Genomic DNA, 12625 nt, shown 5'->3' with positions numbered 1-12625 from the left:
GGAGAAAAGAAGCATGGCTTATCGCACTTATGGCGAATTGCGTAAAAGAGGTAATTATCTTATTCTGATGATTATTTATTTTATTTGTTCCTTAATTTGACTAGAATGAACTTATGGAACTTTGGAAATGCAAATAATACATATATGACCCTTTAGATTGGTGAAACTGCTTAGGTTCTCTGCCTGCTTGCTTTATTCGATTTATTCTCCCAGTGTAACATAATTGATGGTGTTATATGCACAACTGTAATGTTCACTCTTGAGTAATTATGTATCCGCTACACAGACTTCTGACTCCCGTCTAGACTAGACACTTACTACACATCATTTTATGGCTACCTTACCTTCATCTCTACTATCTGTTGCAGAGGAGTAATATACTGATATATTATCATCTGCCGGAGCAACATGACTACACATGAAAAGCAAAGTAGGATATTCTACTATATTCCCAGGAGAATGTTTACCAGCATTACGGCATGGGTGTCTTGAAATGGATGGGAAGACTATTAAGTTTGACTTTGCCTGCTGACGTGCTAAACTATGCAAATGAAGTCATTATTTTATAGGCCAGACTTGTAAAATGATTCAAATTCTTGTTTTTGGAATACGAAATGGAGTTTTGTATATAAAGAATAGATAAGTCGTCTGTGATAGCTTACATATGAGTTAACGAGAGTCAGGAGAACGAGTCTATCTTGGTCACTTCAATGGGTGGAGAGCAATTTAACTTGTTGGGGTTGTGTATAATTTGGGAAGGAGCAGAAGAGAAAGTGAATCTAAAAGCTTTTAGTTATTTACATTGAAATATTCCATCGTATTAAAGGAGGTGTAGTCAACAATCTACAAATAATAACATAATCTTTAGTGCAAAGCGCGGTTTGAACAAGATTTGTAAGGCAGTCTTTAACATTTTATCCATTAATAGATAGTAGTGGATAGATTAGGATGAATTCTTTTTGTGTCTAACGACTTTATGTAAAGGGGAAGTTGAAGAGCGGTAAGAGACGTTTAGAATCGGCTTCAAGGAAATCACTACGCTGGTTATGAAGGAATATGAATAGGGTTTTGGCATTTCTTGGCCAATTGTATAATGTAATAACTGCATATCTTTAATCAGAATCAAATTCCTCTTTCGAGCTGCTAATATTAAATGAATTATTTATTTTAAAAGTGCAAACTAGCATCCCAAGTTTTTAGGCATTTCGGAATTAATGTTATTGTTTTGTGTAAAATGAAACCTTATTAAAAAACAATAAAAAACCCATAATAAATAACAAGATTTTATTCCCAATTTAAGGGGGGTCTCAATACAGACGAAGACATATTTGCAGAAACTATTCAATTCTACTTATATGATGGATGGATCTTTTCAAATAAATCTGTAATATATTACCATCCAATACTATGTATATTACCGTAACATATTATATAATCACTTTACTATAAGAGATTAGATATTTATCTGTTATTTGTAGTCCAATCTAAAATTGATAGACAAGTAGCTTCCTCCAAACTACAATTTTTAGTTTTCAATGTAGATATATATTTCGGGAGCAACTTACAACGACTTTTGTTTGAACAAATGCTGGTAAACGGTTCAGCGACCGAGCTACCTGACTTTGGAATGTCGATCTCCAAATAAAGGTCCTTGAAAAGAAGCGCTTCTATCATATTTCGTCATCGGAGTACCAAAACAATATTACTTTTATATCAGTCTTAGTTGCATGAGGTGGAACTGACAGGCCTGCTGGAACTATTATAACTAGCTTAAGATAAAATTTTACATGTATATGCAGCAAAGTCGATTAGATTAAGATGCACAATCTTGCGTCCTTTTTAATCCGCCACTAGAAAAGCTGATCCGAGACTCTGAAGAGAGCAAAAGAGCCGCCATCCTCATTAAATTTACCTAATTGCTGGCCTATTCTAATTTTATTGATACATATAGAAATGAAAGTGCCTTAAAGGAAATTTTCATCCGGACGACAACAAGACTAAATTTAAGGTGCCTGCATCAGCATGGAGAATACAGATAGGAATGTACAGCTTCGAAGTAATTAATAATTCTTCTTTAATTTCGTCTATCAGAATGTCTTTTCATAGAGTCTTATATATTCTTCGGAAACTTGGGTCACAAGAAAACAAATTCTTACCCACGTCTAAGGGGAAGATCATTCGGAGAATCCCCAACCCCCTACACGGGGATGGATGATTTCAACGCCTGTATAGCGCCAACAATTTTAAGCAATAAGATGGAGCGATGGCATATGTTAGGACGCCAAACAGCTTTTAGGGATATCGAATTGGTGGACCTCGGCGTAAAACCGGGATGTCTGGAGTTCCTTATTAAGGCAGGCCTAGACCAGATACCGGTTGTTGCGCCGTTGATGATGATGATTGATCATCATTACGAAAGGGTGGTGATATTATTTCAGTGATAGGTAATTTTTGTAAGATAATGCAAAACATCACCTAAAATCATTGCTTTTCGTAGCACAGTAATGGTCGTTCGCAAATTCCTTGTTTCTATTTCTTTGCATGTGAGAAGAAAGTGTTGTATTTATTGTTTTATATTTCATAATGGATCTTTTGTTTTTCTTCTCTCTTCCATGAAAAGTTTATTTTTCTTTATACCTATTTGGCGCGGCCCTAACTTTACGCTATAGATGTAATAAATGCAGGTTAAATCATTCTAAGTATAATATAATAATATTTGATAATGTCGATCGCCGGGTGTTCATTTTTGATAATTTATACGTGTGATTAGGGTAATGAAAGATGATATTTGTGATATTACTTTGTTGTTACAAAATGTGATATAATATCACATTACCTATTAAAGTGATGTTTCCGACCTCTTCAATTAATAATCCTCTACACTTGCTCGAGTTGTTGACAATGACACGATATACAACACTTTTTCGTTCCGTAGCTGACAATGATCATTAAACCGACTGTTGCCAAAGGTGTTCATGGCCATATCAATGATAGAGTCCTTGATATGTTTTTAGATTTCGCTGACTGGATCTTCAGCTTCAGGGAATTTTGTTTGATTTGTGGTTGATGTGTCCAATGTGTTTTGTTCTAGCCCCCCAACCGTTTGTGTCGTATCGTGTCCATATTAACCTTAACCTGATCTTCTTTAGAATTAATTCTTTCAAATAATAGCACAGGCTTGAAAAATATTTACGGCTAAATGCAAAAAAAGTGTGATAAATCTTTTTTTTAAAAATTGTAGGTGCCAAGCACACGAAAAGAAAGGTTCATCATCATTAATGACACTATTCAACAAATCTGTTTTTTCTTTATTTCAGCAAACATCGTTTGCAGAACTCTTTTATTCAGTGGTCTTTTTGCCTCTGCATAAATGCATCTTCAACTGCAACAGCAATCAGTAGCCTTGCAAATACACCCGAAGGACATACATATACGTTTACCCTATGAAGATGGTGCTGTAAGGATGATCATTTATCTTGTAACCAGGCATCGTGCACTTTGGGGACACATAGTAAGTAGTTCGTTCCCATGCTGAATAACGACTTGGTAACCAACCAATCATTCCTATAGATGAAAATAAAAATGTGTTGGCAAATTATCCATAATCGATTACATAATCAAATGCATAAAACTTACCTGCTGTTGTCTCAGGAATTTTGTGAGTGAGCATAGTATCTGCTTCCGTACTGTTTGGTATTGTATTTGGCAAATTGAGTAAACTTTTCTCACCACATTTGCTCTCAATTTTTTGATAACATTTAATTAAATGCAAGTTCGATTTTGGCCGACCACAGCGACACGTAGCTAGTAATATATTGTACATGTCCTTCGATACGAAGTATGAGTCTCCGTGTCCTGTATACTGGTAAGGACACTGTCCTGCAAGCATGAAGGTTATTTATAGGAGTGTATTTGTTTGAATTCTTTCCACGATATTCGCAATTTCAAAGACATGCAAGAGTATACGCATGCTTTTCCATACAAGGATAATGTAGGAATCTGGTTAAAAATGCTAAAGTCAGTTAAATGTGAATAATGTATACATTCAATAGACGATGCACAGAAAGGATTTATTGAGAAATGCTCCTACGCGTTGTGTATTGACATTTACGTTTTTCACCAGTTGGATAAGAGCCTTACGAGGCTGACATTTATATCTTACCTTGAAGGTTGCTTGCAGCAATCTTAGCGTTCACTTCAGTCTGATTGTAGAATTTATAAATATCTTTTCCAGACAAAAATCCCCATCTTTTGGGGTAATGTCGCCTTGCCAAATCCTCCCGCTCAACATTTTCTTTTCTGCAATTTATTTATTTTACAATGATTTTGGAAATAATGAAATGATATTTAATTTCACGGTATTGAATATGATATTTATTATTACGCAAAACTTTAAAAATAAAGTTCAGTTGAAAATGTATACCACCTTCGTTAAAGCCACTGTCTTCGGAATGAAGTGCATAAAGAAAAATATTATATCTTATCATTTGTGAGTTCATTAGTATTTTATCCACACCACCTTTTCACCCCCTCGGACACCACCTTGTCGTGGTGGGGGAGCCTGTAATAGTTTACTACTACACTAAGGGTGTCCAAAAATATGAATATGGGAACGATGGATTTAAACTCTCCAAGTGGTAAGAAGTCACAGACTTCGAATCCACCCGCGACCATGAGCAATCATGTCGCGGCCGAGGCGCGGATTTTGGAGGCCTCACCACATTCATACTCGCCGACAGATCAATCTGTAGAAGGCATGCTTTCCGACTCAGTGGAAAGTTTGCACTTGGTGCCTACGGCGAAGTTAGCCAGAAAGGAAAGTACGGAAACTTTCAAATTGTGAGAAATTGGAAATCCGACTACGGCTGAATTCTGCCTGTCAGAACCTTCTCCTTCACCCTTACCAGGAAGAGCGGAAGAACGGGAAGCTGGTGACGTGAACGCTACTGGTTTAATGCCGGTGTGTGGAAATGGATCCAAGCGGTCCGGACACCGTGAACCTGGAAAGGCCCGAAGCCGACGGCAGAAGAGAGCACTGCGAAGGAAGATGAAGCACCTTGGGAATGAAGACATGGACGTGGCTGTACCACTAGGCGCGGTAACGCCCAGAGAAATCGGACACAAGGAAGCGGAATCTCCGGCGGAAGGTGGGGATAAACTGGAAACCCCGGTAAGATCCACACTGGACGCACCAGACTCTCCTGTCAGCGACAATAGACTAAGTTTATGTCGAAAAACATAAAGATTAGTCAAATCAACCTGCAGCATGCCAAAGCTCCCTCCTACCTGTTGGCAGCGAGAATGACAAAGCTGCAGAATTTCTCCTATATCTTTCTGGTGCAAGAACCGTGGGTTCGATTTAACAGAATCTGTGGCATTGGATCAGTAAAGGGGGCTAGGATCTTCGACGACGAAAGATCCATAAGACCGAGAGCTTGCGTCCTGATGTCAAGACGGTTAGAGGCAACTATGCTGAGACAATATTGTTCCCAGGACTTAGCTACGGTCATCATACAATACCAAATAAATGGCGAGAGGAAAAACATCATAGTTGCCTCCGCTTATTTACCCTATGATCCTTTGTATCCTCCACCGACGCAAGAACTTAGGGATCTGGTGGCGTATGCAGAATCAAGTGGTCTCGAACTCTTAATAGGTTGCGATGCGAATGCTCAACATATTTGTTGGGGCAGTAGCAAATGCAATCCAAGAGGAGGGAAGCTATTTGACTTCATCACTTCAGCTGGTCTTATGACTGCAAACGTGGGGTGCGCCCCTACGTTCGTGGGACCGAGAAGAAGCGAAGTAATTGACCTAACAATCTGTACCCCAAAATTGTTAGAGTTGATTACACACTGGCGAGTGCTAGGCGAGGTCTCACTGTCAGATCACCGATATCTAGAATTCAATCTGACTATTGCGGGCGAACAGTCTGCAGTATAAAGACGGAACCCTAGGAAAACGGATTGGGCAAAGTTCAATGAACTTCTTGGCAATAAAGTACAGTTCCCTAGGCGACTAAGGACTCCTTTGGTGGTGGAAGATGAATTGAAAACTCTGAACGGCACACTTTTAGAGTGCTATGAAGAGGCTTGTCCTATTTCCCGAGACCAAAGCGGTAAAACCGGTTCCTTGGTGGAACCGAGAACTGCAAAAACTCAGGAAATCAACCAGGCGACTTCTAAATCGTGCTTGCAAAAGTAACAAGGAGGAAGACTGGTTAAATTTCAGGAACTCACAACGTGAATATAAGAGGCTCGTGAGGTGCTCGAAACGAGACTCCTTTAGAGCGTACTGTGAGGAACTGGAAGGCGAAAGGGAGACTTCAAGGCTGTGCAGAGTCCTCAAAAGGGATGAGTCGGCCAAGTTGGATTCTCTTAGAAAACCCGACGGTACTTTCACGAGCTCCAGACTGGAATCAATACAGACCCCCCTGGAAGTACACCACCCGGGAGAACGGGTGAGAGAAGTGGTAGGGGGAGAGTTGACGGTTCTTGCAACCCCTTCAACACGCAAGCGTTGCAAGGGGAACTGGAACACTGCGAAAGCGGTTGTTACCCATGAAAAGGTGAGAGCTGCCATACTGTCCTTTGAACATTTCAAAGCACCTGGCATGGATGGCATCTATCCGGCAATGCTAAAGGAGGGTATGGAGCATTTAGAGCGACCTGTAAGAAATATTTTTCGAGGATGTCTTGCTCCGGGCTACGTGCCTTCTTCTTGGCAACAGGTTAAGGTAGTTTTCATACCGAAGCCTGGGAAAGATGACTATTCTAATCCAAAGAACTTCAGACAGATCAGCTTGACTTCATTCTTGCTGAAAGGTTTGGAGAGACTGGTGGAGCGTCACATTCGTGGAAAGGCACTTAGGTCACACCCACTTAGTGAAAACCAACATGCTTACCAACGTGGAAAGTCCTGTGAGTCTGTTCTTCATTCTTTGGTCAGAAAGATAGAGGATGCAACTTTGAATGGTGAGTACACGATGGGAGTGTTCGTGGACATTGAAGGGGCTTTTGACTGTGCGCCTTTTCAAAAACTTTGTGATGCCGCCAGAACGCATGGTGTTGATGATGCTTTAATTAAGTGGATCCATTCGATGCTAACGCAAAGATTGTTGTGCGCTGAGGTAGGGGTCGATCGCTACCTGACAACAGAAGCGACGAAGGGCTGCCCCCAAGGAGGTGTGCTTTCGCCGCTTCTGTGGAGTATGCTGATCGACTCATTGCTATGCGAACTGCAAAATTTGCCAATACACGCTCAAGCTTATGCTGATGACGTGGCTATACTTGCTGTTGATCGGGATCTTGGAACGGTGTGTAGGAATATACAGCGTGCCGTTGATTTGATAGACAGCTGGTGCCTTAGACATGGTTTGTCAGTTAATCCAAATAAAACCACAATGGTTTTATTCACAAAAAGGAGAAAACTGGATGGGCTTTGTCTCCCTGAGATGAGGGGTACTACTCTTCAACTCTCCGAAGAAGTGAAATATCTGGAGGACACTCTAGATAAAAAACTTTTTTGAAACAAACATGTAGAGGTAAAGATGAAACGAGCTCTCACAGCTTATGGGCTGTGCAGACGGACTTTTGCCTCGACATGGGGACTCAGGCCTCATGTGGTAATGTGGATATACGTTGCCATCATTAGGCCGATGTTCGTATATGCATCCGTAGTGTGGTGGGTTAAGGTGAGACAAAAAGGTTTTCACCGTAAACTAGACGCACTGCAAAGAACTGTTTGTCTGGGTATCACTGGTGCCATGAGCACGACATCCGGCGCAGCTCTGAATGCACTACTCAATTTGCAGCCCCTGGATATATTTATTCAAAGCACTGCAATGAGAGCAGCTCATAGGCTAATTCGATTAGATCTATGGGAAAACAACGGATGTGGGGGGCACAGAGCATTGGAAGAGTTACTGGGAGGACTAAATCCTGTTCTTACAATGCCTTCCGATTCTCGTGTCCCCATACATCTGTTTGGTAGAAGATATGTAGTTACCCTGAAGGGTAGAGAGGACTGGGAAGACCCAGAGGAATCCGTGGCGGGATATACGGAAGTCTTCTACACCGATGGCTCAAAAACCGAAGAGGGTTCTGGAGCCGGAGTCTACGTCTCGAATAAAAACGAGAAGTGGGCTTTTTCTTTGGGACAATATGCAACGGTTTTTCAAGCCGAAGTTTATGCGATCCTAAGGATGGCAAATTGGGTGATTGACGAGCGGTTGAAGGGCAGGCGCATCGCAATCTGCAGTGACAGTCAAGCTGCACTGAGGGCATTGAGCAGTCCTTTGATCACCTCGAAAATCGTTCAGGAATGCAGAAACCGTTTGAACTCTATGTCTAGATTCAATACGGTGGAACTACTCTGGGTACCTGGTCACTGTGGCATAGAGGGAAATGAAATCTCGGATGCCGGGACCGGAGCCTGCAATTGGGGTATCAGTAGCATTAGCTAAATCTGTTTTCAAAAACTGGGAACAAGTTTCCCATAACGACAGGTGGCAGAGCTTAAGTGCTGCTCGACACACCAAACTTTTCCTGCCAGAACCCAACATACGTACCGCAAAGTTTATTCTGTCGAAAAGCAGGAGGACTTGCAGGTGTATTGTGGACATTCTGACAGGCCATAATTCACTAGCTGGGCATATGTTCAGAATAGGAATTACCGAAGATGATAAGTGTCCCTCCTGTAATGAGGAGGCGGAATCCACGGAGCATTTCCTATGTGAATGCCCCGCCTATGGACGCATCAGGCATCAGATCTTTGGTGCCGATGTCCTCCAATTGCAACGGGCAGCAGGACATCCACTAACGGAAATCCTGCGATACGTTAACGAATCCGAAATATTCCGTTAGACGGGGGAGGCGAGTACAATGGGCCAACACGGCCTGAGTGCTCAGAAGCTGTAGCTTCTCCCCCACCATACACACACACACCACCTTTTCAGAGTAAATAAAAGGTAAAATTTAAATTTAAAATTTAATCGTGGTAAAATCTGTGAAAAATGTTAATTTTGTAGTACCATAATTTTGTCAGTAATAATAGGACGTACACCAAATTCCAGCGTTATGTGCTATATTATAACTTATATTATTGCCAAATGGTGCCGTTTCAAAATAAAAAATCATTTTTTAATATACCAATTTCCTATAATTAATTTTATTTGAACAAATATTGGTATGCAGTGTAGTTTGTGGGCTGGAACATGAAATCTACTCCGGGAAGTACTAATCAAGACTTTCCATTTGGTATAACCGTCCCTGAAAAAAATGGACATGACAGACAAACAGAGAGACAGTAAACCCATTTTAGTGAGGCTAAAACAAGACCTTGAAAAACAAATCGTGGTAGAAAATAACCTTAAAATTACAAACGAAAAAAAATTATCAAACATGGTGCCTAATATTAAAGGCTCCGAGACATTTACATACAGGGGAAGTTAGTCCGAACTATGATATAAGATTGACCTTGTAATATTCTTGGGCTTTGGGGAGATGGCGCCAAACATTGTCGAGTGCCTAGGTGACATCCTTCGAAACAGGAGAAAAAGGCCCTGGATTTTAATGATTACAAGAGGTGCCACTTTAGTTTTCTGGTCTTTCATGAAATCATTTACAGCCTTTCAAATGCATGGATACACGAGGTACGATTATAATTTGGATTCGTATAACTTTCAAAATTATATCAAATGGAAAGATAATAAAAAGCCCATAATTTATCACTGGACACTATTTTTATATGATTCAAGTCTGGTCGACATATTGAATAGCCTCCTAATGCAGGGTTTGAAAGTCAATTGCACAACAAACAATCAAGCTGAAGTGTTGCACCAAACTACCCACTTTTCATTTAACTTGAAAAAACTTTTTGCTCAATTTTCTTTCCAATGGATTGAAAGGGTCGCCACGCATGAATACATTTCTGACAAAGGCGTCATCTTCCTTAAATTCGTCCTTTCCGTAATTGAAATGGTGGAGAAGTTTCCTAGTTAGTGTGTTTTGGTCCCTTATGTTGCAACTTCAGTCTGTTTGTATTAGCTTTTTGCTATTCTGAAGCGGATTTGCTTTTATCCCTTCACAACTCTATTGAACACAAGCCGTCAAGCTACCAATGGTTAAAATAATAAGAAAAAGTTCGTCAATTGGCTTTTTTCCTATTGTTCGCATATGTGATGGAGGAAGTTATATTTCGGACATAACCAGCCGGAATCAGAGGAAAGCTGATGTAAACTTCTTGCCTTTCCGGAATCTGTTTTTCTTTAGTTGCTTAGGGGAACATCGTTGGTGAGATGGTGGAACGCATTTGTTCTTTCAGAGTTTCTGAGTTTTATAACTCAGTATCCAAAAATTTAGATGCCTAGACTGAGTTTTTTGTGTGGCACATTGTTTAAACCCTTTACTATTTTTTTTTCTTGTTCACTTCTAAATATAATTAACTTTTGCAAAATCACAAACTTTTCGGACTTTTTAATTTACCCGAAAAAGTTCATTGAATTAGCAGTTTACCGTAATATAACTTATATAAAGATTCTATAATTTTTAAGCACACAATTTCCATTGCGTAGCAGGAAAGTTGTACTTACATGTTTCCGAAATGCTTCATAGGGTCCATTTTGTACCTATTTCGAAGTATTATATAAAACGCGAAAAGACAAAAGTGAATGTTATTACTAAAATGGGAAAAGTGTATGTTACGCGTATGTTCCTTCTGAAAGGATTCCTTGCACTCACCAAAGTCAAACGATCAAACTTCATTGAAATATTTACATATTATTGTTGCTCATAGTAACCATCGTTAAGGGCACCTTATCTTAGCATTGTTCATAATTGCAGTGCAGTGCCATCGAATTATGAACACTAAGAAAATGTTGACATGTTGCCTTTTGAACTGAGAAATTAAATAATTTATGCTTGAACAAGGATAAAAAGGTAATGAATTTATTAAAATGGGTGATTTTGCTTAAAATATTTTTATCTAAAATTAATTAATATTTTGTCTATCCAGTTGTGTCTTAAATTATACTTTCAATTCTACGCGGCATAGTCTGAACACAAGTTTCAATGCATTAAGAGGTAAGCGGACTGGCCAGGGGTACTACACGAATATTTTGTGTTGAGACTTTCTTCGTAGGGGTTTGCCTCTCATAAAACGTTTGATTTAAAACACTCCAACAAGTTTCAAATAGGTTGATAACGGAGACTTGGACCAAGGGAAGCGGCGATGTTTCAAGAAACACCCCTTGACAGATTTCGCGACATGCTAGGGTACATTGGTTCGTATAAAAATTGTAGAATCTCCAATTACTTCCATTCGTTGTTTAAATGGCAGAGGACCATTGTTTAAAACTTTTAAATATTTTTTCTGGTTCTTGGTTCCTTCCACAAAGTACAAGGATATTTGGTCACTATCAATCGCCAAAACATTACTGAAGGAGGGTGCTTAATAGTTTCTTGAACGCGGAAAGGATGGCACTATTCTCGTGATCGTCGTCAAACCGAAGCAAACAGGTCTGATAATGTCTTCAAACTAGATTCGTCAGTTAAGAGGAATTAAAAAAACAAAATTAGCCGCAGGTAGTTTTTGTAATAGCAAATACTCTGAAATTACTTTTCATTCAGGTGCTACTTTTTCTCAGTCAATTGCAGTGAATGTTTTGTATTACTTTGCGCAATTCAAATGGATCTTTTTCTCGTCTCTGGAGAGTTTTGTCCTTTTGTGTCTTTTCCTCCATGGATATTTTTAGCATATGTAGAAAGTTACACTTACCCCTTCTAATCGGACAATTTCTCGGTAATTCTGCCGTTGCGTGAATGAGGGCATGAATGGCCCTTTTTTACTGCTGCTGGAATATCAGTAATTCAGCCATTACTGTCAATTATTTGATTTTACCACAACTTGAAGAAAACGTAAATCTTTAAGTCGCTTACTTGACTTTGACCTTAATGATGTTAAACGTTTTACAATGATGTCAAACGTTTTCGTAATAAAAATCGCCTGTTTTATCAATGTATGATAATCTTGCAAACCATGACACGCAACGGTGCTCTATTATACTTCTATTAACCAACACTTTTCAGCCTAAAGCAAAACATAACGGTACTTTTTCTAGTGTCAGCAGAGAATACAGACGTGGGCAAATAATAAGAATAATAATAATAATAACTCCGCCGAAGCCGGTCCCAAGCCCGGTTGTGAAAGGAGGAGGGATGGATAGCTTCAGTCTGAATGGCTGTACGCCACCGCAGCGTCTCAGGGAGTAGGTGAGGAAAGTGCAGGAACTTTGCAGTCTTGCAGATTACTCACTAAGGAAGCTATCTACACACCTGGCAGCTAGGGATAAAATGCACCACCAAAAATGAGAAGAAGGAGAAATTTGAGGTCCGGTACGGATAACCGGCGGGAGTCGTCTGACTTGGTGACTGGGTCGGGCTCTCGTAATGGACAGCACGGCGTCGAAACCGCTAGTCGTGGGGCGGTTCGACGTCTAGGCGCCACGACGACCAGGAGCACAGCTCCGCCGGCTGCAGCTGTTTCGCCACAATCTGTGGCGACCACTTCAGCAGGTTCGCGTAGGAAGCGGATGAAATGGACTGAAGAAATGAACCTCTTCATCATT

General features: G+C 40.1%; 1 protein-coding gene across 2 annotated transcripts; it reads right to left on the bottom strand.

Moving 5' to 3' along the window:
- Nucleotides 1-3369: 3369 nt before the first annotated feature.
- Nucleotides 3370-10762, bottom strand: LOC119649711. 2 transcript variants are annotated; one of them, XM_038051985.1, is made up of 5 exons: nt 10740-10762; nt 10592-10627; nt 4163-4299; nt 3637-3879; nt 3370-3564 (listed from the first exon to the last, which is right to left on the bottom strand). In XM_038051985.1, the coding sequence occupies exons 2-5, from the start codon at nt 10618-10620 to the stop codon at nt 3437-3439; spliced, it is 537 nt and encodes a 178-aa protein (XP_037907913.1). In that variant the 5' UTR covers nt 10621-10627; nt 10740-10762; the 3' UTR covers nt 3370-3436. The 2 variants fall into 2 exon arrangements, with proteins under 2 accessions (XP_037907913.1, XP_037907912.1); XM_038051984.1 differs by lacking the exon at nt 10740-10762 and having other exon boundaries at nt 10592-10727.
- Nucleotides 10763-12625: the final 1863 nt, after the last annotated feature.

Source organism: Hermetia illucens, chromosome 2 (genome assembly GCF_905115235.1).
Source record: "Hermetia illucens chromosome 2, iHerIll2.2.curated.20191125, whole genome shotgun sequence".
Classification (NCBI taxonomy): domain Eukaryota; kingdom Metazoa; phylum Arthropoda; class Insecta; order Diptera; family Stratiomyidae; genus Hermetia; species Hermetia illucens.
This window is presented reverse-complemented; position numbering and strand designations above follow the sequence as displayed.